The 26,768-nt window shown below is 36.7% G+C and overlaps 1 protein-coding gene across 1 annotated transcript in view; it reads left to right on the top strand.

Annotated features, from left to right (window-relative positions):
• Nucleotides 1-26,768, top strand: part of mlip.L (muscular LMNA-interacting protein L homeolog) — a 122,105-nt gene that overhangs the window by 73,965 nt on the left and 21,372 nt on the right. Inside the window, exons 6-12 of the mRNA XM_041563191.1 lie at nucleotides 3,850-3,921; nucleotides 6,701-6,769; nucleotides 6,844-6,927; nucleotides 7,146-7,211; nucleotides 9,288-9,332; nucleotides 16,011-16,055; nucleotides 18,221-18,343. Coding sequence (XP_041419125.1) covers nucleotides 3,850-3,921; nucleotides 6,701-6,769; nucleotides 6,844-6,927; nucleotides 7,146-7,211; nucleotides 9,288-9,332; nucleotides 16,011-16,055; nucleotides 18,221-18,343 — 504 coding nt within the window. The remainder of the gene's footprint in view (nucleotides 1-3,849; nucleotides 3,922-6,700; nucleotides 6,770-6,843; nucleotides 6,928-7,145; nucleotides 7,212-9,287; nucleotides 9,333-16,010; nucleotides 16,056-18,220; nucleotides 18,344-26,768) is intronic.

Genomic DNA, 26,768 nt, shown 5'->3' with positions numbered 1-26,768 from the left:
CCCATACCTGTACTAAATGTCACCGTCTCTGTGATCAACTTAACATGAGGTTTGATGGAATATATTTAACTCAGCTTAAAGCTTGAAGAATCACTTGAATACAAATATTGTGTATTAAAAGCAACATTTGAAACACTTGAATTATATATGAGTTAATGTAATCTTGTATAGCTTAAGTAGCATTTAGATATGTCTCAGAATTTATTTTTAAAATACATAAGCTAATTTAAAAGTAGTGATGGGCGAATTTATTCGCCAGGCGCGAATTCGCGGCGAATTTGCGCGATTCGCCGCCAGCGAATAAATTTCGTGAAACGCCCGCGAAAATTCGCGGCAAAAAATTAGCCGGCGTCGGAAAAAACGGACGCCGGCATCAAAAACGAGACGCCGACGCCGTTTCGCGCAAATTCGCCCATCACTATTTAAAAGCTAAAATAGATCAGAGACCAGCCCCCATTTGCTACCAAACCACCCCAATAGTTCATCTGCTTCTGGTAAGAAAAGCAGCCGATTCATAGCTTAGCCTAGTGAACAATGAAGTGCAGAGCAAACTGTGAAAAGACTGGGGAATCAGTTTATCCTGACATAGATGAATTCTATTATTTTTCCTTTGTTTGATCAGAAAGGTCAGACAGTTACGGGGTTATTTACTAAACTCGGAATGCAAAAATCACGAAAAAATCTTGATTTTTTTTTATAAAATCCGATTTTTTAAAAATTATGAATTTTTTAGAATTTATTAATCCCGAGTATAAAAAAATCAGAATCTGAAAATCCGGCATCTCAGACCTGTCGAGGTTGCATATAAGTCAATAGGAAAAGTTACAATGATTTTTTGATGTGCAATACCCCAAAGTTTTCGGGTGAAAAATCCAAAAAAAACGTGAAAATCGAATGAAAAATCAGAAAAAAACAGATTTTACCCGAAAAAGCAACATTTCGGAAAAATATTATAATAAATAATCATAAAAAAACCTGACTGGATTTGATCGGAGTATGTAGCAGAAAATATTGAGATAAATTCTGACTTTGATAAATAACCCTTAGTATTCTTTGATGTGAAGACTCAGGTTGTATCTACATTTAACTTTTTAGGACCACAATCTCAAGGGGGTGGTTTTTCAATGTTCGAATTTGAATTTTCTCAACAATTAGAATTTTTGTGCTGAAACTCCTGAATTCGAATTATGTTTTCAAAAACTCAGGTTATGATATTTATTAAGCCTCAAAAATCTGAAAAATTTGAATGTAAAAAAATTTGCCGAGTTCATGTAAAAGGCAATGGGAGCTGTCTATGTCAAATTTAAAGTGGTTTTTTTTTTTCATTGCAAATTTTTTTTAAAAATTCACCATTTGAAAATAAAAGAGTACAATTATGAGGTATTTATTTTTCATGATTGTATTCAATTGAATGTTTCATATTCAGATTTTTTTTAAATCAGAAGTAGAAAAAAACTCTAACATTACACAAATTTTAAATCTGATAAATAATCCTTCCAATATACACCCCTGCCTGTCCTGTACCCAGAACGAGTATGGACAAGACTGAACTTGTGGTTTGGAGGCATTTCCATACCTTAGAAAGGGTGGGGCACATAGTAAATTCTAGAAAATATAAGGTCATTCGGATACAGCAACATGCTTCATTAGCTCCCCATGGCCTTCTATGTGATATCCTGCACCAATTTTGCTTGCTGGTGCTACAGGAATCCTGTGCTTCTGTAATATGTGATATCAGGTATTATAATAAAAAAGTGTGCCTTCACCCATGTCAGGATAAATTATGCTACAACACCGCTCCTATTCTGTACCACAATCACAATATTTGCCCAGAAGTTATAAATGTTTGCATATATAATCATACTTTACAACCTTTATCAAATGGGGACAAATTAGACAATGCCCAGTAATGTCCAGTTACACATGAAACACCTCCAATTGGTCAAACTCCACCTACTTTCCCACAAAGCCCACCTCTTTTCAGGCATGTGAAGTGTGACTTTTCAGTAAAAAAAATAGACAACTAGAAGGTATGGGGTCTGCAGGACAGGAGTGACTGTCATAGAATTTTTTATTGATGATCTGCAGGGGGACACCCACTGAGGTGGCAGTCTCTTTAGTGTCTTGAAAAGAACTCTCTTTGGCATACCTCCCAATTTGTCCCTATTTTTGCTGGACAGTCCCAATTTGGACAGCTCAACCCATAGGGGCAAATTCACTAAGCGCCGAAGCGCTGAACGCTAGCGTTAATTCGCTAGAGTTTGGCATTTTCGTTACTGCGCAAATTCACTAACGAACGCTGGCGTAGTTTCACTAGTGTTACTTCGCACCCTTACGCCAGGCGAATTTTCGCTAGCGACGTAACTACGCAAATTCACTAACTTGCGCAGTGTACTGAACGCTACCTTTTACGCTAGACTTCCTTCGCCACCTCAGACCTGGCGAAGCGCAATAGAGTAGATAGGGATTGTTTGAAAAAAAGTCAAAATTTTTTCTAAGTCCCAAAAAACGCTGGCGTGTTTTCTACATTATGGGTGATAGGCTGAAAATGATCGAAAATTTTTTTGGGGCTCCTCTCCTTCCCCCCTACATTTCCTGACTCATGGCAACTTACCTAGACAGTGGGCACATGTGTAGGGCAAAATAAAATTTTTATTTACTGATTTGAAGGTTTTCTAGGCATTTGTAGTGCTGATACGTATTCCTCCATTGAAATTTGAATTTCGCGCCGTATGCAAATTAGCCTTCGCTAGCGTAACTTCGCTTTACATAGCGAATCAACGCTAGTGCAACTTCGCAACCTTACGCTACCCCTGAGCGCAACTTCGGATTTTAGTGAATTTGCGGAGCGCTGGCGAAACTACGCCTGGCGAAGTGCGGCGAAGCGCGGCGAAGTTGCGCCTGGCGAAACTACGAATGTTAGTGAATTTGCCCCATAGACTCAGATTCTTATTACAATGTCCCACATTTCTCTTTGACCTCCTGCACTGAATGGCAGAAAAAGGTATAACGTTTCTCAAACATATTTAAATAAGGAGGCTTTTGGCAGAGAGAACAGAATACCCTATACCTGCATTTAGATACAATTGTAACTAATAAGATATCTCTTGGGGGAACTGAGAGTTGCAGCTTAAAGAGCAATTTCACCTTCCAGAAATGTGTTCAAACTTTCCATAACCTGCCAAAGTTTGTAAAATGGGCATGGGGGTGTGGGCCCAAAATGAATGTGGCCAAAGAATTTTGCCCCACTTTGTGTGGCAGAACTTTTTTTTGTCCCTCTTTACATTTTTCATATGTTATTGTTTTTTTAAAGTTAGGGGCTCCATTTCCTTCTACACCCTGAAAAGAGTGCACTTTCCAGCCACTGGGGTTCCCTATTTACCATCCACATGCACTGATCTGAAGCATCTTGCTGAAACACTCCTCTCTTTTCAGTACCTCTTTTCTGAAGGCCTTTCTTCCTGCATAGTTCACATGGGTCAGGCACTCCCATCCATTCCTGCACAGAAGACAGAGTTACACCTATACAGAATGAATAGCACAGAGGATAGGAAAGATATCCCCAATATGAAGCATGCTTATTAAGATGCACAAATACAATCTACTGCATGATTTTTTGTTGATTACCAATGAGTCACACAGCACAAGGATCTCATATGCCTCTGGTCATAGGGATGAAGCTGTAATGTGACATACCTCAACTTTAATACATAATCCTTGCATGTTCTGGGAATCCTGTAATCCTACCCTTCATTTTATACTTTTACATATACAGTATTTAGTGCATTAGTAAAAATTCTTAAATATACCTTTGTCTATTAAGAAGTATAATGATGTTTTATATTTCAGTTATATAGGATCAAGCCAAACTATAAAGTTTTTGCTGCGATTCCTACAAATAAATTGCTTTTGGATCAAAAGGTAAGATGTTCCCTTTGCTTCTAAAGTAAATATGTATATAATAGTGTAGCACCTTGGAATATAATGGGCAAATTAAATCCTGTGACTCTAAATGCAGAGCACTGCTACTTGTGACTCCCTTTCTTAAAGGAAAACTATAACCCCTGTACAATGTAGGTCTCCATAAAAAGATCTTGCATAAAACAGCTCATATGTAAAACTGTGCTTCATGTAAATAAACCATTTTCATAATAATGTACCATTTAATTAGGATCCCCTGGGATCCTAAGATTCACGGTGCACACAAACAAACTAAACAAACCATACATTTTAGGTCACATGAGCCAATTAAAAGACAGTTCTGTATTTTGCTTCCACATTTCTTCCTGTTACAGTTGGAGTTGAAGTATTTCTGGTCAGGTGATCTCTGAGGCAGCACACAGACCATCACAAAATGGTGGTTCAAGGCAAGAGATGTAAAAGGGCAATAATTACTTAAAGGGGTTGTTCACTTTTGAGATAACTTTTAGTATGATATAGAGAGTGATATTCTGAGATCATTTGCAATTGTTTTTCATTTTTTATTATTTGTGTTTTTTGAGTTATTTAGCTTTTTATTCAGCAGCTCTCCAATTTGCATTTAAGCAATCTGGTAGCTAGGGTCCAAATTACCCTAGCAACCATGCAATGGTTTGAATAAGAGACTGGAATATGAATAGGAGAGGGCCTGAATAGAAAGAAGAGTAATACAAAGTAACAATAACTATACATTTGTAGCCTTACAGAGCATTTGCTTTTTAGATGGGGGTCAGCAACGCACATTTGAAAGCTGCAAAGAGTCAGCAGAAAAGGACAAATAGCTATAAAACTATATAAAATAAATAATGAAAACCAATTGAAAAGTTGCTTAGAATTGACCATACTATAACATAATAAAAGGTACCTTAAAGGTGAACAACCCCTTTAAATATATATTCTAGTTTGATAAGATTCTTTAATATGCCACTTAATTTGATATAATTATAATTATAATTGTTCAAGTATTCATTTTGGGGTTAAAGATTTCCTTTAATTTGGATCTTGGACAACAATAGAGGTACAGGGAATTCAAGCTGTTCTACCACCCTCACACCCACTTTCATAAGAAAAACAAGTTAATTTAGTACACTACTGTAGCTTCAATACTTAAAAAGGCATATCACTCAGATAGCTTTGTTCTACTCATCAATACACAGTGGAGGTATATGTTGTGGTATAACAGTTCTATTGTTTGTTCAGCATCACTGAACTCCCTACCTATGCATAATACTGCTTTTTGTAGCTGGTTTATCTCACATTCCTAGAGGATACTATAGCATTGCCCTCATTCATATGGGGCATTCTCTTTACCTTAGAAACCTGGCTTTTCCTTGACTGAGGTCTCCCATCTCAGGCTTTCCTACAGCATCCACCCCAGAATGGAGTAAGATGAGGATAAATTATGGGATTCCTTACCATCTAAAGGCTATGACATGCCCATGACACCAGTGGGCCAATATGAACACATCCCTCCTTAAGGCATATATTATTCTACACAACAAAAGGGCAAGTCAGTACTTTACATCCCTTACAGTAGCTAAAGAAACGTAACTGATATGTCTTATCTACATCTATAACATATACCATCTATATCTAACGTCAGACATCAAATTCACAAAACAATAAACTCAATTTTCAGATTTTATTTTTCCACAAGCTCAGTAGAGCAACAAATTAGCTCCATTTTTACTACGAAATACCGGTTTAATAAGATGGCTTGGATTAGGGTTTAGAATTTAGTTTGTTGTTTGTTTTATAGAGATTCCCAAACTGGCAAAAAAAATCAATTGAAAACAAAAATGCACTAAAAGATGTATACATTTTGTAAAGTTGTAAAGATACATGCATATTTTAGTTTTAGCCAAAGTCATCCATTAAATATGACTTAACTGAATAGTATCTCTACAGCATTCTAGTTAAAGTTTATGATTTAAAATGCATTAACCTTTTAACGAGTGTGAATGTCATAGCAGCTGTATACCCTGGATGACATTGACCCTTATGTGGGTTTTATGTGGGCTGTGTGAATATGATAGAGAGCTTAGTTTTTAAGAATCATTGACTCAGAGGCTGTCGTGAATGTGAACTGTATATAAAATTGCTTGTGCCATATAATTAAAGATGAGAAAATATGAGAAAGAAGGAACATCCCATGTTTATTTATGCCTTTAGTTGCTATTTGTCTAGAACAGAACGGAAACAAAAAATACAGTATTTTGAACAATCCTATTAGTAATGCTAGATATAACAATATCATATCACTAAACCTGTTTCAAGAAAAATAGATTTCTTGCATTTCAAGCAAGGGCATTCGAAGTCGAGTCATACTTAATGATGAGTTGCTGGAATTGACACAATAAGCTTGATTGAGGGTAGCAAACTAGCACAATATCCCTTGATTAACTCTGGCTGTGGACCAAACGTATCTGTTAATGTATAAAGCTGGCAAACACAAACTGTACACCTCAGAAAGCAAATTCATGGCTCAATATTATGCACTGACCAACTTTATCCTATTGGAACAGTCATTCTGTAGGGATTGATTATTACTCTTTGAAACAAAGATTTTAGCAAGTACTGGATGTCAAATATTTGATGCAGATTTGATCTGAGAGTTGCAGTTCATAAATAAGTTACAATTTATTCAGATGTATGTGTTCAACTGTAAATATTGCAATTGATCCAACAGGAAATGTTCAGTTAATCAAATTGTTTTGCTCAGGCGCTTGATGAACCTGAAATGAGTGAAGAAACTCCTAGGTTTGATGAAACAACGGAAACACGTCCGGAGGTAACAATGCAGTCTTTACTTTTCTTCTCCTGAAATACTTGCAGAGCAAAATATCCATTTGTTTTTCCCTTCAGGTTTATTCTCCGGCTCTGCTAAGGCAACAGACAGAAGAAGTTTGTGCGGTGATTGATGAAGTCTTACATGACCCTCTTCCTTTGGTAATGCATGAAACTGCTTAAGGGCAGTGTAAGAAAATACATTTTTTAGTGCTCTTTTTATTGACCTGTCATTTCATTCAAAAGCTACCCCTTTTCAATCATCATTTGTTGTCAAAAATGTCAAATCCTGTCCCTTTAAGGCAGTTTAGAATTGTCAGTCTTGTTCTTGTCTATTTTTGTGTCTAATATTTTTCCTTTGTTCTGTAATATTTTGTTAGCACTGTGACTCTTCAAGGCCTTCCAAAACAAGATGGGATTCCAAGCGTTTCAATCAAAGTTCTCAGGTTTGTAAAATAAATCATGCAATGAATGTTATTATTGAAAAAAACCATACATAAAACCACTAGGGGTCAGAATGCAGTGTGCAAAGTGTAAAGGCAGCATTCATTTTTTTTTAGTTTGCACACTGCATTTTGATCTTTAGGAATTGCTGCAGGTCTTTAGGCTGTACAGATGCTGTATTGGGGTACCCGCCGCCCCCTTAACTTGCACGGCATTTAGATTAAGGACTTACAGAGGGCTCTGGCCATAATTTAGCCCTTCTTCTTACTGATCTTGCGCCCCTAGTTCTCTACATGCACCACAGGGGTAAATAAATGACCCTTACTGTGCCTCTAATGGAAAGTTTGCTTTGGAATATATAAACTGGAGACTTAAAATGGAAAAACCTTGCAAATTGACTTAAATACTATAAACTGATTATATATTTAATACAGTTAAGGGATCTATTAAAATGCTTTAAGGGCTTATCTACAATGCTATAAAGTGTATAAATAAGCCGCAATCGCTGCATGGGGAATAGTGCAATAATAGGCACTAACTGTAAACTCTTGTTTAAAGGGGTCCTTTCATATTTTCTGTAATTGCTCCAATATAATCACATTTTAGGTAGAAGTGGTGAACTTTATGGATCAGTGTCTATTCATGCCAAATCTTAAATCTTCAGAGAGGTAACTCTGCTGTGGTTACTTCATGCCTCACAACGGTCCCGTTTTTCACGGGACAGCCCCGATTTTGACAGCTCAACCCGCAGTCCCGGATTGTTACTGAAACGCCCCGACTTTCTCTTTGATCGCCTGCACTGAACAGCCAGAAAAAGATACAAAGTTTCTAACTTAATTGACTTTTGGCAGATAGCCCAGAATACATGGCAGGTGGACTTCAATACTTTTGTAACAATTTAAGATAAGCAAAGATACATTTGTAAAAATTTAAGATAAGCAGGTCTCTTGGGGAAACTGTGACTTGCACCTTCATTAGCAAAACTGTAATAACACAGAAAAACAACAGAAATGTGTTCAAACTTTCATAACCTGCCTAATTTTGTAAAATGAACATGGTAATTGGGGGGGGGATCACAACAATGGGCGTGGTCAAAACAATTCAAATCTTTTTGCCCCTCTTTCTGTTTCAAAAATGTTGGTTACTTGAGAACATAATCCTGGGAAAGTAACAATGAATTCTCCTGAAGATTTTACTCTTTTATGCTGGGAAGACAATAGTACTTCATTGTAGATTACCTAGACATACTGTACCTCCCCTACTTAGCAGCCTCTGCTAGGATAAATTTATTTAAAAAAAGTAGTAGGCCTTTGCACAGCTAATGCCACCAAAACCAAATTATGGCTAATCTGAGTAATCTCCACTATGGCATGCTCCTTCTCTATTTTTTTTCTCTCTTTGCTAATCTTTCATCTTTCCTCTCTGTTATTAATTTCAAAGGGTGACTACATGTTATCACTGTAACATGCATTCATGCTATGTTAACCTGATCATGTTATAAAAAAATATATAAATAAGATGAAAACATTAAATAAACACAGTAGGGTTGTTTTGCCACTAATATGGATTCATACAGCTGATTTATATATAAGGAACTTTATTATTATTACAGAGGAAAAATAATAATTAAGAAAATTTAAATTAGCACTGTATTCTTCAGGGGTGGGAGAGAAAGACATGTTGATGTTGTCCCTCTTGCTCCCTATCATTCTCCCCAACTTGCACATCATTCCGACGTGCAAGTTAGGGAGAGGATGCTGGGACAAATGGCCTATGACAAGAGGTAAGGACAGGGCTGGTCTGCCCCTTCTGATGCTGCTCTGTTAATCCAGGAGCACAGTGCATCATTGCCTGGGGTGGAAAGTGTTCAAAGGGAAAAGAAAATTATGCATTTATTATGGGAGTCCGTAATGTTCAACTAGTATATACTGCACTAAAGGTAGGCAAGAATAATTTTCTTTTCCAGTGTTTTCTACACTTGGCAAACAATAAACTCATATTCTGAGTGAGAAATACAGTATCTCTGACAGGATCTTGTTAACACACAGTATTGACAATGTTTAACTTTTGTGTTCTAGATGCCAAAGTCTTCATCGGGATCTGCGGGAAGAGAAACAAAATATGTAGGTTTTCTAAACCTCTACAGTAAATGATATTTGTATAAAATATTGAGTTACTTTATTATAACAGTTATTATAACAGTTACACTGTTGAAAGTCGTTACACTTATAAGTGGTTCTCCTCTTCACATTTTCCCAAATAATTTTAAACATGAACATTTTATGGATGAAATAATATGCAACATTTTACAATCACTGGTAAACCTTAAAAATCCAATGGCATATAGACAGGTAGAAATAAACTGTGAGCTTCTTCAGCATGGATGAGGGTTTTTTTGTTTTTAGTAGGGATTCATATTTTGTAAGTTATCCCTTATTAAAGAAAATTAAGGTTTTTCTTTAACTCACCACAGACCATTATTGTAGTATATTAAGAGGTTGAACCTTTGTCTGTTGCTCAGAGTGTGTTCTATTCTCAGCTACAACTTGCATATCAATTCCTCGTATCCAGTGGCATAACTTTAGAGCAGGGGTACCCAGAATTTGTTACCCTGGGATCTACTCTCAACACCTGGGCTGGCTCCCATCAGGAGATCTACCTTTATAAAAATAGTGGGCTGTCTACCGTACAGCACAAGAACAAGTATCCCAAGCCTATGAAATGGTTATAATACTACTGAAGAGAGTAATATTCTGAGACAATTTGCATTTGTGGTTTTTGAGTTATTTAGCTTTTTATTCAGCAGCTCTCCAGTTTGAAATTTCAGCAATCTGGTTGCTAGGGCCCACATTACCCTAGTAACCATGTACTGATTTGAATAAATGACTGGAATATGAATAGGAGAGGCCTGAATAGAAAGAGGAGTAATAAAAAGTAGCAATAATAATACATTTGTAGCCTTACAGAGCATTTGTTTTTTAGATGCGGTAAGTGACCCCCATTTTAAAGCTGGAAAAAGCTATAATGCCACCCACTGCCACTGACTGTAACCACCTACCTGGCAATGTCACCCATCACAAACTCAGTGGACAGGACCCTGCGGTCCACCGTGATTTCTCAGGGTATCCAGTTGGGCCAGCCTGACATGATCCCACCCAAACTTTATTATGATTAAATCAAGTCTATGAAGTATTCAGGAGAATAGTATAGTAGGGAAGTGAAATTAGATGTAGAAAGTGATAAGGCAAAGGATAGGGCAGAAGCTGAGAATAGAGAATATTTTGGCACAGAACAGGTGGGAAGTGATAGGACGAGGAAGGAGAGGCCAAATCCAAGTGTAATTTTACATTAAGGACAGTTGTATTTTTTAATCAATAAAAAAACTTTTGTTTACAAATTTTCTCACCTATTACAGTGCCTCCGCAGAAAGGCACTTTTGTACTATTTCAGCTCCAAGCTGACCGGTGTGATAAAGCCTTGCTTTATCCAACACCTCAGAGAAGATAAGACACGCTTTCTTCAAGCAAGGAGAGAACATATCGGAAGGTTACCCTCTTGCTATTGTGTTATCCAGGCATGAGCTTTGCTATTAGGAAAGGCAAGGGAACCAGAGACACCATTTAAGGGGAATCAGAAGGGAAACAAGGGGAATCACAATGTTTATTTGCTCAGGAGGGGTGCGGAGCAACACAGGGGAAATCCAGAGAGATAATCAATTATTTGCTACTCTCTCTGTACATGAAAAGAAACGATGGCGGGGCCCTTTCAGACTCTTCCACATCCCCTCCTCTCTGGTCCTGGCAGGTCACGGTCGATCAATGTCCTGCGCACCCCTGCTGGGCACCAGGGGTCCTGGTAGGGGTTGCAGTACACTCAAGACCCCTTCGAAGTTTTTCTTTATGTGGGCCTCATGCAGTGTAGTTATCTATTAAAGTCCACTTTTTGCAACCAAGGAAGATCTTCTCACTCACAAGAACAGAAAACACATATTGTTCTCATCTGTGATGAACTTGAAAATGTAAATTGGGGAATATATGGCAATAACCCAAAATTACTCAAGTTAGTTTAAAAAATTTAGAAATAAAAGGAGAACTTTAGGTTTATTAAAGTTATTATTACTATTAAGATTTTGTGAGCACCTGGATGTGTGGAGCACAAAAAAAACCCTTACATATTCTGAGAAATTGCAATGAAGTAACGGAAACCCAAAAAATGAACTTGAATTTGCTGATGACCACTGTCATTTGAAATAGTAAAATGTTCCAGTTTCAGTTTAGCAATGCAAAGGTGAACATTATAAATGATCAAATCGGGTACTAGTTTGTCTCTATATATCAAATAGTTGCATACATTACGACATTGCAACAGGAATACATTTGCTGTGTAAGTATATGGCTGGACAAATAACACAAATATTTTGAATAATGGATGATACCAGTAACAGTTAACAGTTATGAATTATAAATATACTTTTGGAATCCTTTCATAAGCCTAGGTAATTAGAATATGTAACTGTTTACTGAACAATAAGGTTCTATAAGGATATTACAAGGAAAAGGTAATAAGCAGCAGAAAAACAGCAAAAGAAAAAATGATTATTCTATTAATGTTCCCCAGTGTGCTGTATGTATAAGGTGTTGTTTCTGTGTTCCTATTACGGAACGGTACAAACTTTTCTAATAACATATTCAAATATGCACTCCTAATACTAAAATTTGAAAGTAACTAGACAAACAAACCATCTGCTACTTAATAAAAAATAAAGAAATCTGGAACTGATTTATAAACGTAGGAGGTAAATTGCACCAGCTATGTTTCTGATCTTAACAAATTAGAAACTAGATCTGATCAGTCTACTAAACAGTTATGGGATCCGCTATCTGGAAACCCATTATGCAGAAACTCAGAATTACGAAGACTGTCTCCTATAGACTCCATTATAATGAAATAATCCAAATTTTTAAAAATGACTTCCCTTTTCTCTGTAATAAAAAAACCCAGTACCTTGTACTGCTAGGCCATTTAATATACTTAAATGACAAGGAAAGTGTATTAAACATTTTAACTTATTGGACTGACATATCTCCAGTCGCTTCTGCAGTGCTCCAAAGGCTCCTCTATTTGCAACCATTTAGCTGTGCAAGCAGCACACTTTTTAAAATAGTGGGTGAGTACATATAAAAATCCCACAATCCATCAGTCCTGTGATCAGACCTGCGCAGCAGCTTGTGTGGGGAAGCGACGCATGCGCATTGCTTATTATCAGGAGCGAGATTTTTACTAATTCTTAAGCAGCACACAGTGATTTGCAGGTGGGCGGATATGCAGGGAAATTACATTAGCCATCTTGATAACATCTCGTAGCTGTATATAATAGACTTTGCATAGGGAAATGCAGGGAAAGAACAGTATCTGTTAAAAGTAAACTAGCATTCAGGTCCAGCAAGAGGGGCTTTATAAAATATTGAACGATTGGGAGAAAGGGTTTCCTTGTCCTTTATGAAAATGTCATAATATCAATTTTCTAATCATTAACAAACTCATACTCAGGAGATGCAACAGTAATTGTCTAGTATCCATACCTGATATGTGGCAATTTAAATTTTGGTAGGAAGGAGTGAAGGATTATATGGGAGTGTTTGGGAAATGCTTCATATTAAAATCCAACTTCCTGGTATATTTAGGTTATCTGTAGAACCCAATCAACAAAGTCCAGGAAATGAAAAAATCCATTGTGAATCCAAGGGGCACTAAGCCTAGTTACCAAACTACCCTTTACTCAGTACAAAGAAAGTCGTAGGGTCAATGTTATATGCAAAGTATTCCCGTCAATTTTCATTATAAAATTCAGATTGATTTCAGGATGAAAATCAGATTGGGTCAGTAAAATAAATCTTACAATTTGGTTTTTAAGGACAAAAGCAAGGTTTATTTACACTGTTTCATTCATCTCTAAGGAGTATTCTAGTAGCTAGAATAAACCTGGCAAAAATATTTGGAAACTTGTAGCTGCAGTGCTTTCCATAGCTATAAACTATAAATTTGGATCCCGCCCTCATAAACACTCCTATGTCTGTTGTTGATTAATGTCACATCGTATTTGGCACAGACTTTGTGACATTGAGTCTCCTAAGAAATACGATAATAGAACCAGCTCTGATCTGACTCCTCTGTGCGGTCATGAAAAATTAAAATAAAGTTTTCCATGTTGCCTAGACCTGAAATAGAAACTTTTATTTGGGCAAAAAGGAATGTCCTCTTGGGTCCTAGAAAATACTTACAACCACCTAATTAAAATGGACCTTCTGCTCAAATAATATTCCTTGTTAAATGCTTTAGTGCAGCATTTGTGCACTCCTGTCTATGTGCTGTATTTTAATGTGGTTGCATCTATCTGCTATTATATTTGGGGGTGTAGTGGAATGTTCTATACTTAAATATATTTATTCACCCCCTTACTGTTCTCTGAAATTTAAATGTCTAACTGCCCCCTAGTTATCTACTTGGATCTATCAAAGCTATCTTAAATTAACACAAAAATTAAAAACCTGGCCCTTCTCTCCACTTACTAATACTACTGATAGCGTGGTAATTAACCAGTTGACTCAGCATGTTGTCTGTGGGTATTATTTGGCTTTTTATGACAATGGTCCAAAAGATTAGTCTACTTTTGTATCTTTACATTCCCAGCCAGAACCTCCCTCAGTCTCTCAAATATAGATTTCAGAGCAGTGGCATAACATCTGATTCAGTCTCACATATACAAATGCCTCAACCGCAGAAATATTCATCCCTATGATCCACTTAAAGTGCAACCTCTAAGGTTAAGGGCACACTGAGCAGATCATCCACTTTTCTCAGCCGGCATTTTGTATGCAGGTGGAGGAAAGTGGATCCACTGTGATTTACTGCTTGCTGTAGCCCCATTAACAGGTATGGTATTGCCTTAGTGAAGGTACACTGAGCAGATTTTAGCACAAAAACATTTGCATTTCTATACCAAAGTCCATTCAGTGTAGCTTCATACATGCTGACACTGTGCCTGTCAATGGGGCTGTATATAGGAACAGATGATAGTGGATCCACTTTCCTTCACCTGCGTAGGCTGAGGAAAGCAGATGATCCACTCAGAGTGCCCTTGCTACAATCCTGCCTCTTCATATGTCTCTTAACATATTGTCCTGAACTTTATTGTATATAGTTATTTATTTTCTATTATTAAAACATTTTCCTTGCCCATTCTATTAATGGCATGATATAAGTGTATAGCTCTGTCCATACAAGAAGTAACACACACAAAGAAATTATAACTATACAAGTGAGTTTAAAAGAATTGTGAGAGGGGTATTATGGTCCAGAAAGTCTTAGGTGGGATGACAGTAAAAAATATAGGCAATGAAGAGGAATGGAATTCTCTGTAGAACAACATTACATGAAAATGTGGGAGAAGGAAGAAATGCAAAGTTTAACAAGAAAATTAAAGCCCTTTTTCTGTCATATACTTGTTAGAATAAATGCTAATTTCAAGCTTGCCTTATTCCGCTCTTCCTTCTGAGACCAGTGAACAGGAAGATTTGCTTACTGTGAAAATTATTTTTATAGTCAAAGATGTTGCTTACCTGTAGTTTTTTTTTAACATTTACAATTTGACTGACAAAAATAATTAGATTTAATTACTTTCCTGTGTCTCAATGTGCCATAAATCTACAGATGTTTCAGAAAAATGGAAAATTGTAATAGGCTCAAGCAAGGCTCAAGCCTGCCTCTAAGATTCATATCATTCATCTCTCTTCAACAAAATTGCGGGGGGATACCTTTCCTACATGCAACCCCTACCACAAGATATTTATTATGCGCAATATTTACTGCTGTCCAATCAATATTTAAAGGTATAAAGTATGACCTGACACTCAGTAAAATGGAAAATCTATTTTGCTTTTTTTGCTCTTCATTTTTTTGTTAAATATAACCTGTCCGTTTATATCAAAATCATACCTGATTTCTCAGGCTTACAATCACTGACAGGTTTTTGAATGGAAAACTTGGTACTCTGTTCATGTATGGCCTTACAAAAGGCTCCAAATAGAGGTCTCAAGTACAGTTATGATGGACAGTTTGGTATATATTCACATATGTGTATATGTAAAGATATAGTAATCAATACGGTTTAAACTTAAGAAAAGTGATCTATGCATTTTATGCAATTCAGAGAGTAAATGTAGTGAAACTGTTCTCCAGAATGAAAATCCTTGGATTCATCTACACTGATAGTAATCTCAGGGGTGAATTTAGTCTCTCAACATGTATAACATTTGACCTGTGGAACATCTCTTGGGTGGTATTTCAGAGTTCTGTGACTGAGCCGCTAAGCATTAGATCCTACTAGATTATTAACCAGAGATTTTCTGCCTAATTCCACCCCCCAAAAAACTTTATTTAGGGTGGGTGAAGTTGGGTCATAGTACGACATCCTGCTAGATGTGAGTGGGTGAAAAACCATGACTCTTTACATGCAAAAAATTCATTTATATTTAAAGTTGCTGTACACTTGAATTGCAAATGTATTTACATATGAAGTGTTTAAGCATAGCTGGCATGGCAACTATTTAAAGATCATTTATTTATTTAAGTGCTTGTTGCCTAGTTAGGGGTACCTGTTTGTATACTGATATCTAGGACAACACTTCTCTTGCAAGATGGAACGTCATACCCCAGACTGTTGTATGTTCTAAAATAAACAACAGTAAAAATAGAAGTGGCATACCCTTACGTGCTCATGCTGTTCCTTTTTTTTTATACAGGCTTCCCTTCAGTCACGGAAGAATGCAGTGATTGACTGTCAACAAGTGAGTGCATAATTCTTTCTTTCTTCCTTCCAACGAAGGTACATTTGCTCTAATGATACTGTTTAGATATTAAGTGAAATGTAAATAATATCTTGTAGATAGTAAGCAGAGTGTTAGCATATCAAAAGTTATAATAATCTTTGATGACTGAACTAGTAATTGCAAATTTAAGGAAATATAAATATTCCATAAAGATCCATTGCACTTCCTAGTAGGATACCTAAACATAATTTAAAAATATCATTTAGGTGCACTGGAAAATAGAATTAATTTAATGCACTGGAAAAGAGGAGGCAAAGTGCATAGAAATGACACAGTCAATTTCTTGCAGTTTATAAGTCTTAAGGAATTACTGAAGGTCATTTGACTCCATTTCCATTTGACTCCATTCCCTCTCACCTCTCTACCTGTCCCCTTAGTGCAGACTACAACAGGGCCCTGTACTTACCACCTATTCTATGGCAAGGGGCAAGGATAGGTCTGGCCTGAGTCTTTTGATGCAGCGCTCTGCACCGCATACCAACTTTTTTGAGATGCAGATGACAGACCCAGGGCAAAAGTGTGCTGCATTCTTGTGTCCCCTAATGCTCTTGCACATCTGCCTAGAGTTTTAGCAAAAACCCCTGTTTAATGCCACCAGGGACATTAAGTTGGTTATGAAACAATGGATAGGGACATAGGACTCCTTTTCTAGCGCACTCACCAGGTAGATCACGTGGTCTGCATGCACCGGCCCCAGACCCTTAGTTTAGGGTGTGGATAAACCAATGGCAGGAAATAGGGGCATCCAGGCACTCAAGTAACTCTACAAGGATCACCAAAAAAAAGATCAGTATCTCCATTGGCCCTGGCCAGTGAAAAACCTTTCTATGGTTGGCATCTAATCAGGAAATGCCCTGACTGTGCACTGAGTAGGTAATACTTATGGGGTCTTTGATGAAAATGCTTATTTGAGGATCAAAACATTTCCTTTAATAGCATTTGTCACCCAAATCAGCATCAGGGTTTTGTCACCTGCAAGTGGAATCAATATGTAAATTAAAGCAGATCAGTGATACTTGTAACTCTGGAAACACAGTGTACGGTTTACTATGTATGGGCCCAAATGAACCCTCCTCGCTGCTTTAATTCAATGCCCCATGTACACATTATTCAACAAAGCACAGTTGAACCGCATTCTGGCCCAAGCTGTAAGTATAGAGCAGCATATATCTTCACAAGTAATGTTGGGAATAGTGTTTGTGAATTGCGGGGGCTCACACTTTTGCCCTTACATTTTATATTTTATATATTGTATAATATATTATATATATATTTTAATATTGGTGTGTAGGCAGCCATCTCGGGTCATTTTGCCTGGCCATGTGCTTTCAGAAAGAGCCAGTGCTGCACTATGGAACTGCTTTCTGACAGGCTACTGTTTCTTCTACGGAGTATAACTGAATTGCAGTGGGACATGGCTTTTTACCATTGAGTGCTGTGGTTTGTGAAGATTCTCATTCATCCAAGTCATGGTATATCTGTAGAAATAAGTCAAATCAACTGGACTTGCTGAGATAGTCAGTTTGATGACTGGTGAAACGTCTTCAAAAAAAAAACTCACAGCAAGTCCAGTTCTTCTATCTACCAGGGAGCTGATATCTGGTTACCTTCCCATTGTTCTGCTGATGTGCAGCTGGGGGGGGAGGGAGGTGGGTGATATCACCCCAACTTGCAGTGCAGCAGTAAAGAGTGACTGACGTTTATCAGAGCACAAGTGAGATGACTGGGGCACCTAGGAATCTGTCAGTATGTCTAGTCCCATGTCAGATTTCAAACTTAGATATAAAGAAAAAGTTTGCTCTTTTGAAAAACTGATTTCAGTGCAGCACTATTAACTGAGGCATTTTAAATAAAACATGTTTTCCCATGATAGTATCCCTTTAACTCCTGAAAATTGAGTTCAGAATGAATTATCACCATGCCTCTTGTACTAGTATTTATGGGTATGATCTAAACATTAGTTGCAGTGATCTTTATTTCAAATATTCCATTTGTACATTGTGTCTTTCAGAAGGTGAAGTCCATTAATAACTGACTGTTTCCTTATAACTTCCTAATCTCTGCTAGAGCAATGATGTTACACCTATTTTAATGTGTAGTATTGTTTTTCTGTGCTTGTCCAGACCAAACCTGGGGTGATCAAGCCACTTGCATCAAAAGTGACTTATATGGAGAAGAAAGATGATGATGATTGCAGCTCTAATCCATTCTCACATTGCACTTCCTCCAGAAAAGAACTTGATGATGTAAGTCACTGTTACATAATTTTTTTTTATATACAGACAATGCACCAATAGCAGTATTTGGACATTTCATTATCAGATTATTATAATGATAGTGACATCAAAAGATATATTCTGTTACCGCTATAGTAAATTTTTATAGCAATAAATTACAGGTATGGAATCCGTTATCCGGAAACCCGTTATTCAGAAAGTGGATAGGCTGTATAGGCTGTCTCCCATAGACTCCATTATAATCAAATAATCCAATATTTCCAAAATGATTTCTTTTTTCACTGTAATAATAAAACTGTAACTTGTACATGATCCCAACTAAGATATAATTAAAGGAACAATTCAGTGTAAAAATAAAAAACGAGAAAATACGCTGTTCAAAATAAAAAATGTTTCTGATATAGTTAGAGTCAAAAATGTAACGTATAAAGGCTGGAGTGACTGGATATATAAGAGAACAGAACCCAACTTTCTGTTTTGCAGCTCTCTAACTCTGAGTTAGTCAGCAACTTTAAGTGGGGCCATGTGGGATATACTGTTACTGTTCAGTGAGTTTGCAATTGTTCCTTAGCTTGCAGCTCAGATTCAAAAGAAAACAGTTCTGACCCATGTGCCCCCCCTCAAGTCACTGATTGGTTGCTGCCTGGTAACAAATCACTGGTAACCAATCAGTGGAAACCAAGAGAGCTTTAAAGCAGGAAGTAGTGTTCTGGCTTTTATGTTACACATCCTATCACTCCAACCTTCATACATTACACTTTTGTCTAACTAACTATATTACAGACATTTTTTATTTTGCATCTATTTACCCAGTTTTTATTTTTACACTGAACAATTCCTTGAAAGCAAAACCAGCCTATTGGGTTTATTTAATGTTTACATGATTTTTTAGTAGACTTAAGACATGAAGATCCAAATTACGAAAAAAGACCCCTTATCTGGAAACCCTCAGGTCCCGAGAATTCTGGATACCTGTACTTCCTTCCAGTAAAGAAATTCTTAATTTGCCTTTTTATTTTTTCATTTGCATAATGTCAAATAACATTTATAAAAGATGTAACTTCCAGTTATTTCTGTTATGCTAGTCTTCTCATAAATCATTTTATAGCAGTCATCTGGCACTAATTTCTTGGTTAATCTACATGTTGGATTTATGAATTAATAAAATTAAGATGCAATTTATTTCTTGTTTAGAAACAGTACTTGTATGTGTTGAACATAGCATTTCAGATACCACTCTAATCAAAGAGAGACAGGAGGGGGAAACCGTTTCTACTTTTTTTTAAGAGAAACCATTGTTTGTTGAAATATGAGTTTTGTATACGTTTATTACATTTCTAACTATTCACGCTATTATACACTTGCATATATAGTATAGGGTTAACATACCATATTTATTAATTGACAGTATAGAACAACCTGAAACAGAATGTATTATTTGTAATCAATAACATGTAGGTATCCCATTTATATTCATTAGCATAAATCCTTTTAAACTAAAATTCTAATAGGAATTCATCTAGAATGTAAAGCTTTTGGAGGGATTGAAGGGTTGAACCAGTTAATTAAATCTAGCAAAGCTAGAGGGACTGCAGATTCCTGTATGTAAGAGTTAGCAAGTTCATAGAAAATGCAATTATCGTGGCGCAGCATGATATTAGGAGGTGTCTTCAGCCAGCTTGGGTTAGACATCTAGTAAACAACATAGCTCATCAAGCTTTTCTAAATCAATTCAATTGTTGTACTAGTAGTTAACCTAATCTGTCTTTAAACTTTCTCAGTAGGATAAAAACTATCAAAGCATTTCTTAATCATATTACTGACATTCAGAAAAGGAACATAATACCAAGCTGTTTTTAAGGCTACATCGAAACATTCTTGGCTTTACTGCGGGGGTGCAATGAGGCTGTGACCACAAAATACATATAGTCAAATACAAAAGTCCTCTGACTATATGTATTTTGTGGTCACAGCCTCATTGCACCCCCGCTTAATGGTTTTAAAAAATAGTGGTGAGCACAACTTTCCCTTGTTTGTTATAGTTTATACAGGAGCAGTGACCAGCTCCATGTTGTAGCTCCCACCCTTCCCAGCTATAGTCAGGTGATCCCACTGGTGTTTAATAAAAGGGCAGCCAAGTTTGGGAGTTTTACTTTGAAAGCAGCTAGTAAGTTGCAGGTAAAACCTAGTCCCTTTGTAAAATGTGTAATGAAGCAATAGAATTCTTAATGAATCAGATAAAATTGAGCATAGGACTGGCCAGATATGGGATGACTTTGACGTAGTTTGCCAGCTTAAATATATTGCAATATATGGACAAACAATCAAACAAATATATATATATTTTATAACCATTGGAAAGTCACCAACCCTGAAATGTAAAGCAGAACTCACTAAATAGTGACTAATAATATGGTAACTCAACAACTAACAACCTCTCAACAATGGTCATTTGTCTTTGGGAGGATGCAAGATCAATATGCATGTCTGCTCATAGACCACCAAAGTAAATTGTCAGTTATTGGCTACTATAATATTTAAATGCAGTTGTAGCTCCAATGGATCCATACGGTATGTAAGCAGTGATATATGGGTGATCATAGCCAGTTTATATTTGAAAACGTCCTTTATCTTTCCCACTACTTATTTGTGGCAGTGCATTGTATTTAATGTGGATCATAAAACAGCAGTTTTGCCACTCCCAAAGTTCATAAAATGGTCCTTAAAAGTATCCACCAGAGAGCCTTGCAGGCACGCAGAACGTATTTGTTTTATTACAGCACAACATGTTTAGGAACAACTTGGTCCTTGCTCAGGTGAAATTCCTTGATACACTGATAGATTAATAGCTTTCTTTAAGGGATCAAGGTATTTGACCTATATTTCACCTATAGTGGCAAAATAAATTATTTAAATTCTTATCTTTATTGTGATTATATTCTCAGCACTACAGTAAATAGCAAAAATGACTTCATTTGAAGTGATGTAAGGCTGAAAAAAGCTAAAATGTTACCGAGTCTGTTTTGCTTCCTAATCAATGTGTTCTGTAAATGAGATAAACTGAATAATAAGGTCTAACAGTGAAACAGAGAAACTAAGGTAAGAGCAGTTTATTGTCATTATAGTTTGCCATCTGTGCACACTATTGGTGTTTGTTCTGAAACCACTAATAGATTGTCATTTCTTTTAATAATACAATTACACTCTATTAAAGAGCCTCATTTGAAGTATTACTGCAAAATTTTGGTTTAGCAGTATTTAGCTTAGAAGCAAAAATAGAATAAAACAAGTCAACGTAATGCTCCAAAACTTGACTAATTGAAGAGAGCAGAGGTTCTGACAACAGCCACAGGCAAAGTCTAGTACATTTCAAGTAATTGAAGTGATCAGAATTCAGAAACCAACTTTGAAGTCAATTTTGAAAAAATGGATACTATAAAAAGCCTTGTAATTGCTTGTCGCTTCAGCTAACTGAAGTGTTCTGGGTGTTAATCTAGACAGTTTTTCACCAAGGTCAAACTAGTAATAATTCTTCCCAGTCACTGCTGTGTTATAGACTCAAACCTATAGTTTGCGCTCAACTAAACAACCGTTTGCATTCAGAAGTGTGAATGTGGATTTCTACCATGGTGTTTGTGTAGAAGCATGGATTGCACCAGGCTTTCCTTGAAATAGGTTTCTTATGGTAACAATGACTGTACCATATTGCAGTGCCTGAGTCGGCCCTTTATATCTGCCTCCAAGACTGATCTGACTGTAAATCACTGTAATACTGCTTATTTAAAATTATTTTCAAAGCACTTGGACTGTTCTCTGTTTAGATTTTTGTCATTGAATGACCTTTGACTAAATCTGGTATCTATTTCTTCTAACCTTTTGAAGCATTGCTACACCTTTTGCTTCCTATTTGTTTCACAAGAAGAAAAAACTAGAGCCTCAATAAATAGGGAATAAACCTTATATTTATTCTGTACAGACATTACTTTCAACTAATGGGGATGATATAGTTATCAATAACTTTTCCTACTCGTTTCCATTCCTACTCATTTCTCATGCAGTAGCTATAGTTTTAAACCAGCACTATAAAAAATCTGGATGCTCTCTCAGGTCTGTGCTAGAACTGACACATCCACTGCAAAATAATTATGAGCTATATATTCACAGTGCTCTGAATTTTGCAAGACTGGGACAGAAATAGAGTGTGTATCATTGTACTGTATGTCTTTATAGATTTTAGATATATGCATATGATAATGTAAAGCTCACTTACTGTAGTTTTTCACTGATTCAATTGTTGGCCTTAGTGCCAAGGATTGGTTTATCCAGTAGGGCCTACAGATACCTGTTGGATGAGTACCACATCAACACACCAATGGCTCCATGGCTAATGAAAATTTTGAACCTTCCTGATTGACATCTTGCTGATATTCATCCAGATATCATTCGGGCGTAGGGTTGCTACTAACTCTGGTGGGGGCGATGATCTAGTGGGGGCGGGTCATGACGTTGGAGGCCAGAGCTATGACATGGCAATTGGCTGTTGGCATATCTCTGCTTCAATCTCAGGGAATCCTGGCCAAAAGTTGACAGGCAGCAACACTGTTCAGGTACGCCTGCCAATAGGCATCATACATGAGTCAAACTACCCATTTCATGTTATATAAACCTTATTATAAAATTTATGTTTGGATATGTACCGAATTGTCTTTTTTAGTGAAATATGATATATGATAGGATGGTAATTGTAACAGTACTGTTGTATTTTTCTCTAGATATATGTTGTATTGGGAACTATTCCCCTCAGAATGTTGGTGAAGGTTCTCATTCATCCAGGTCATATCGGGATGATCTGATCGTGGGCCCTAGGACCCAATGATTGGACCACAAGGCCAGGAATGCAGCAGTGGGATTGAGTACCGAATCAATGAACCGATGCAGTCCCTGATCCGATGGGCCTTTTAAGCCTGCTTGATCGACATCTGGCTGATTTTTGGCTGGATATCGATTGAGGAAGCCCATCGGAGGGCCCCCCCTATACTCTCCAATAAGCTGCTGACTTTGTGTGTCGGTAGCTTTTCTTGTGCCATGTATGGCCACCTTACGTGGACTTATTAAGTATTTTCACAATGTCTCTATCTGTGTAATTGTGCCTGTTACATCTGATTTATTCTGTTGTGCTTTCTCATGTTTTACAAAAGAGAATGACATTCTATTATAATTATCCCCTGTGTTCTAGGGGATTCTTTATTAAATTGGGACCATGTTTACACTACGAGGCCTTCTGGGCTGTTATACACAGAGCTGCTGTTGTTTTTTTTTTTTTTACAATACCACATGGAGACAATTAACATGACACTGCCACTGAAGCTCTATTCTGGGGCATTATATATCAGGTTGGCACTGGATTGTACATACATGGATTCTTGTTCCATTTGACTATGAAACAAATAATTGAGAGCTACTGCCACACATTTCTTAACCTCAACCCACTTGCTTATGTATCTGCACTGAGAGGGCACTGTGTCTGCTGTGTGCACCCAGACTGACACAAAAAGCAAGTAGATTTCAACAGATTGGCTATTGCTCACTAGTCTAAGACTGTAAGTTTAAGTGTGTGAGTTGATGCATGTGTGTAAGTAAGACAAACTAAGGTTATTGACCATTGCATCTGATGCACTGACTCACTTGCTAATAGGTGTGTGTCCAAGGCATGGATTTGCTTTCAAAGTGGTAAAGATGGATACATTGGCTCAGAGTTATGTCAGTGTAGCCAGGGTTGGATTGGACAATTGGGGGCCCCTCAGGTTCCAAACATGGCACACATGGCGCGCTGCACATCATTGTTTTTTTTTTATGGGCCGGAAGATCAAGGGAGCGGGCACCCATGATTACCACAGATATTCCCTTCAGTACAAGGTATTCAAAATTAAAACTGACTTTGCATTTGCAGTGGTAAAGGACATCTGAAGCTATTTTACACAGGTCAGGGAATTCCCAGGTGATTTTAGACCCTAAAAATGCAGTGACAGAATTCTATGTGTAGATTAAAGCATATGAATGTCTTCAGAAGTGCTTCTGGCTCGTTTAAGGGCTCCTCTTAGCTTCCTTTGTTATATTCCTAAATTAATCTCTTATATTGGGTAAACAGGACTATGTTTCTTTTCAATTATCTTGCCCCACCAAATGAGGAGTCTTGTTGGATTAAATGTCTTATTCACTGATATGTAAACTTCTGCGTGATGTGCCCTGCAATGTTCTGAGCACCGCAATCCATGAATCTTTCACTAAGCACAGTTGCTCAATATTTAAACATCTGTACATTACAGCAATTGCTGTAATTCTACAAATTCATGACTGGAATATGCTAGAAAGTTTAGAAGTTCTGCTTTAATATATCATTAAGTGAAACAGAAAAAGAAATGTTGCTTGCTTTTTTTAGAATACAGTACAGCCCCCATTTTATGTTTTTCAGGGGATCAGAAAAAAATAGTGTAACATTTGGGAAAATGTAAAATCAATACATTGTGCATTATTTATTGCTGGGACTACAAAAAATGTTGTAAAATGCAGGAAAACGGATAACAATGGTGTGTAGAATTGAGGTTACATATCTATTGGTTTTTATAGCAAAGTTTTATTTTACTTTAGTACTCAACCCATTCGTTGTTTTCATTTATTTAAATCAGGTTTCACAGTCACTTTTCACAGTAAAACAATAAAATACCACAAAACCTCTTGCTGTGTATTTCGATAAATATCTTTTTTGAAAAAAATATTACCGAGAGTTTCATCTATGTAATTGTAGCTATATATACATTATTATGAATAGTGACTCATGCCAAAAGAACTTAAATCACCTATTGCCACCAAAGTGAATTGCTTGAAAATACCATACAGGTGATTTTCAAATGATTTGCATAGGAAAAAATTTTGGAAATTGGATTTAGTTTCAGGCATTTTACTGGCACAATTTCAGCATGATAAAACATGGAAACCTTAACACCTACAATTGTCTGTGTGTCTTTAGCCTTGCAGAGGTTCCCAAACTGAGTTTTGGCCCAAATATCGAATCGAATCTGTAGATTAATAGACACAGTCTAAAGACTAATTAGGGTGAGTTATGGGTAAAATCTTAAAGGGCACTTTTCATAGGAAAATTATTCTTCCCACTGGAGTTGCTGGCTAACAGACCTCACACTACTAATGGGAAAAACAATACTATTTTGCCTAAAAATTGCTCACTATGCCGCATACACCAAGGGGAAGTTCCTGGTGCTGTGGGCTGGCAATGACAACATATTTTGTTGCTTGACTTTTTTGCTTGCACCATTATATTCAAGTTCTCTTGCTTGAGGGCAATCTTGCTGCAAGGGCCTACCAATTAGATTTTTGCCCTTGGTCCACCAGTATCTTAAAGCAGCCCTGGCAGTGGTTATCCATAATCTTCCCACATGTGTACCTTTTACACCTAGGCACTCTTACAGACAATATCAAGCTTCGACTGCCCTCATCTGTTCTGTCTGGTCTTTGCAGTTGTTTACATGAAGAGTCATTCATTATGTGATAAGTATTTACATGTACAATGCTGAAATACATTTATAAGGTAATACATGTCAATCACTTTAGCAACTAGATGTTCTTAGATCAATAACAACAACTCATATTACTCTTGTAGTGTTTTTGTTGTCACTGAGTAATGTAGAAGATATATTTTAATATATCTGACATATTTTTTTTAATTAGGTGTCTGCTGCACATTACAGGAATTACAGTCTGTATTTGCATTAAGAATAATTATAAATGTCCCCTTACAATATGTACACTGGTCATTTCTGAATGGAAAGTTACTGTGTAAGGCTTCCTAATACCATATTACCACCTACATACTATTGCAGATTGTGATGCATTGCATGAGAGGTGATAGATCTTCAGGCAATGGCAGATTAACTAAAGTGTTGTGAGAGTGATGCTCTATTAAATCATTTTTTAGGTGATAACTTCATTTAGCAAAACTATAAATCTGATCTGAAAGCTAAAAGTTGTTCAAGGTTACTGAGTAAAGGTGGCCATATATGACAAAACAGTCAGGTTCAAGAACTTAACAATTACAGAACAAAAGCAGAAAAATGATCAACACGACCTAAAGGTAACTTTTAATGTCGATTAATATTTTCAAAAGAAAATTGTTAGCGTCAGTATCACTTTAAGAGGGTTATTTATTAAGGTTCAAGTTGTGTTTTCCATTTATACATTTTCAAAAAGTCAAAATGGTCAAAAATGTTTAAAAAAAAAAAAAAATCTAATTTTCAGGATTGATTATACCCCAACCCTTGAAATAGCTCGAATCCGAAAAGAAACCATCTAAAACCTGTGGAGGTCATCTAGGAGTCAATGGCAGAGGTCCCTTGCACCATTCGAAGATGTTAATAGCCTC

The sequence above is a fragment of the Xenopus laevis genome, chromosome 5L (assembly GCF_017654675.1).
Source record: "Xenopus laevis strain J_2021 chromosome 5L, Xenopus_laevis_v10.1, whole genome shotgun sequence".
Classification (NCBI taxonomy): domain Eukaryota; kingdom Metazoa; phylum Chordata; class Amphibia; order Anura; family Pipidae; genus Xenopus; species Xenopus laevis.
The sequence above is the reverse complement of the archived record's forward strand: the minus strand, read 5'-3'. Positions and strand labels throughout refer to the sequence as shown.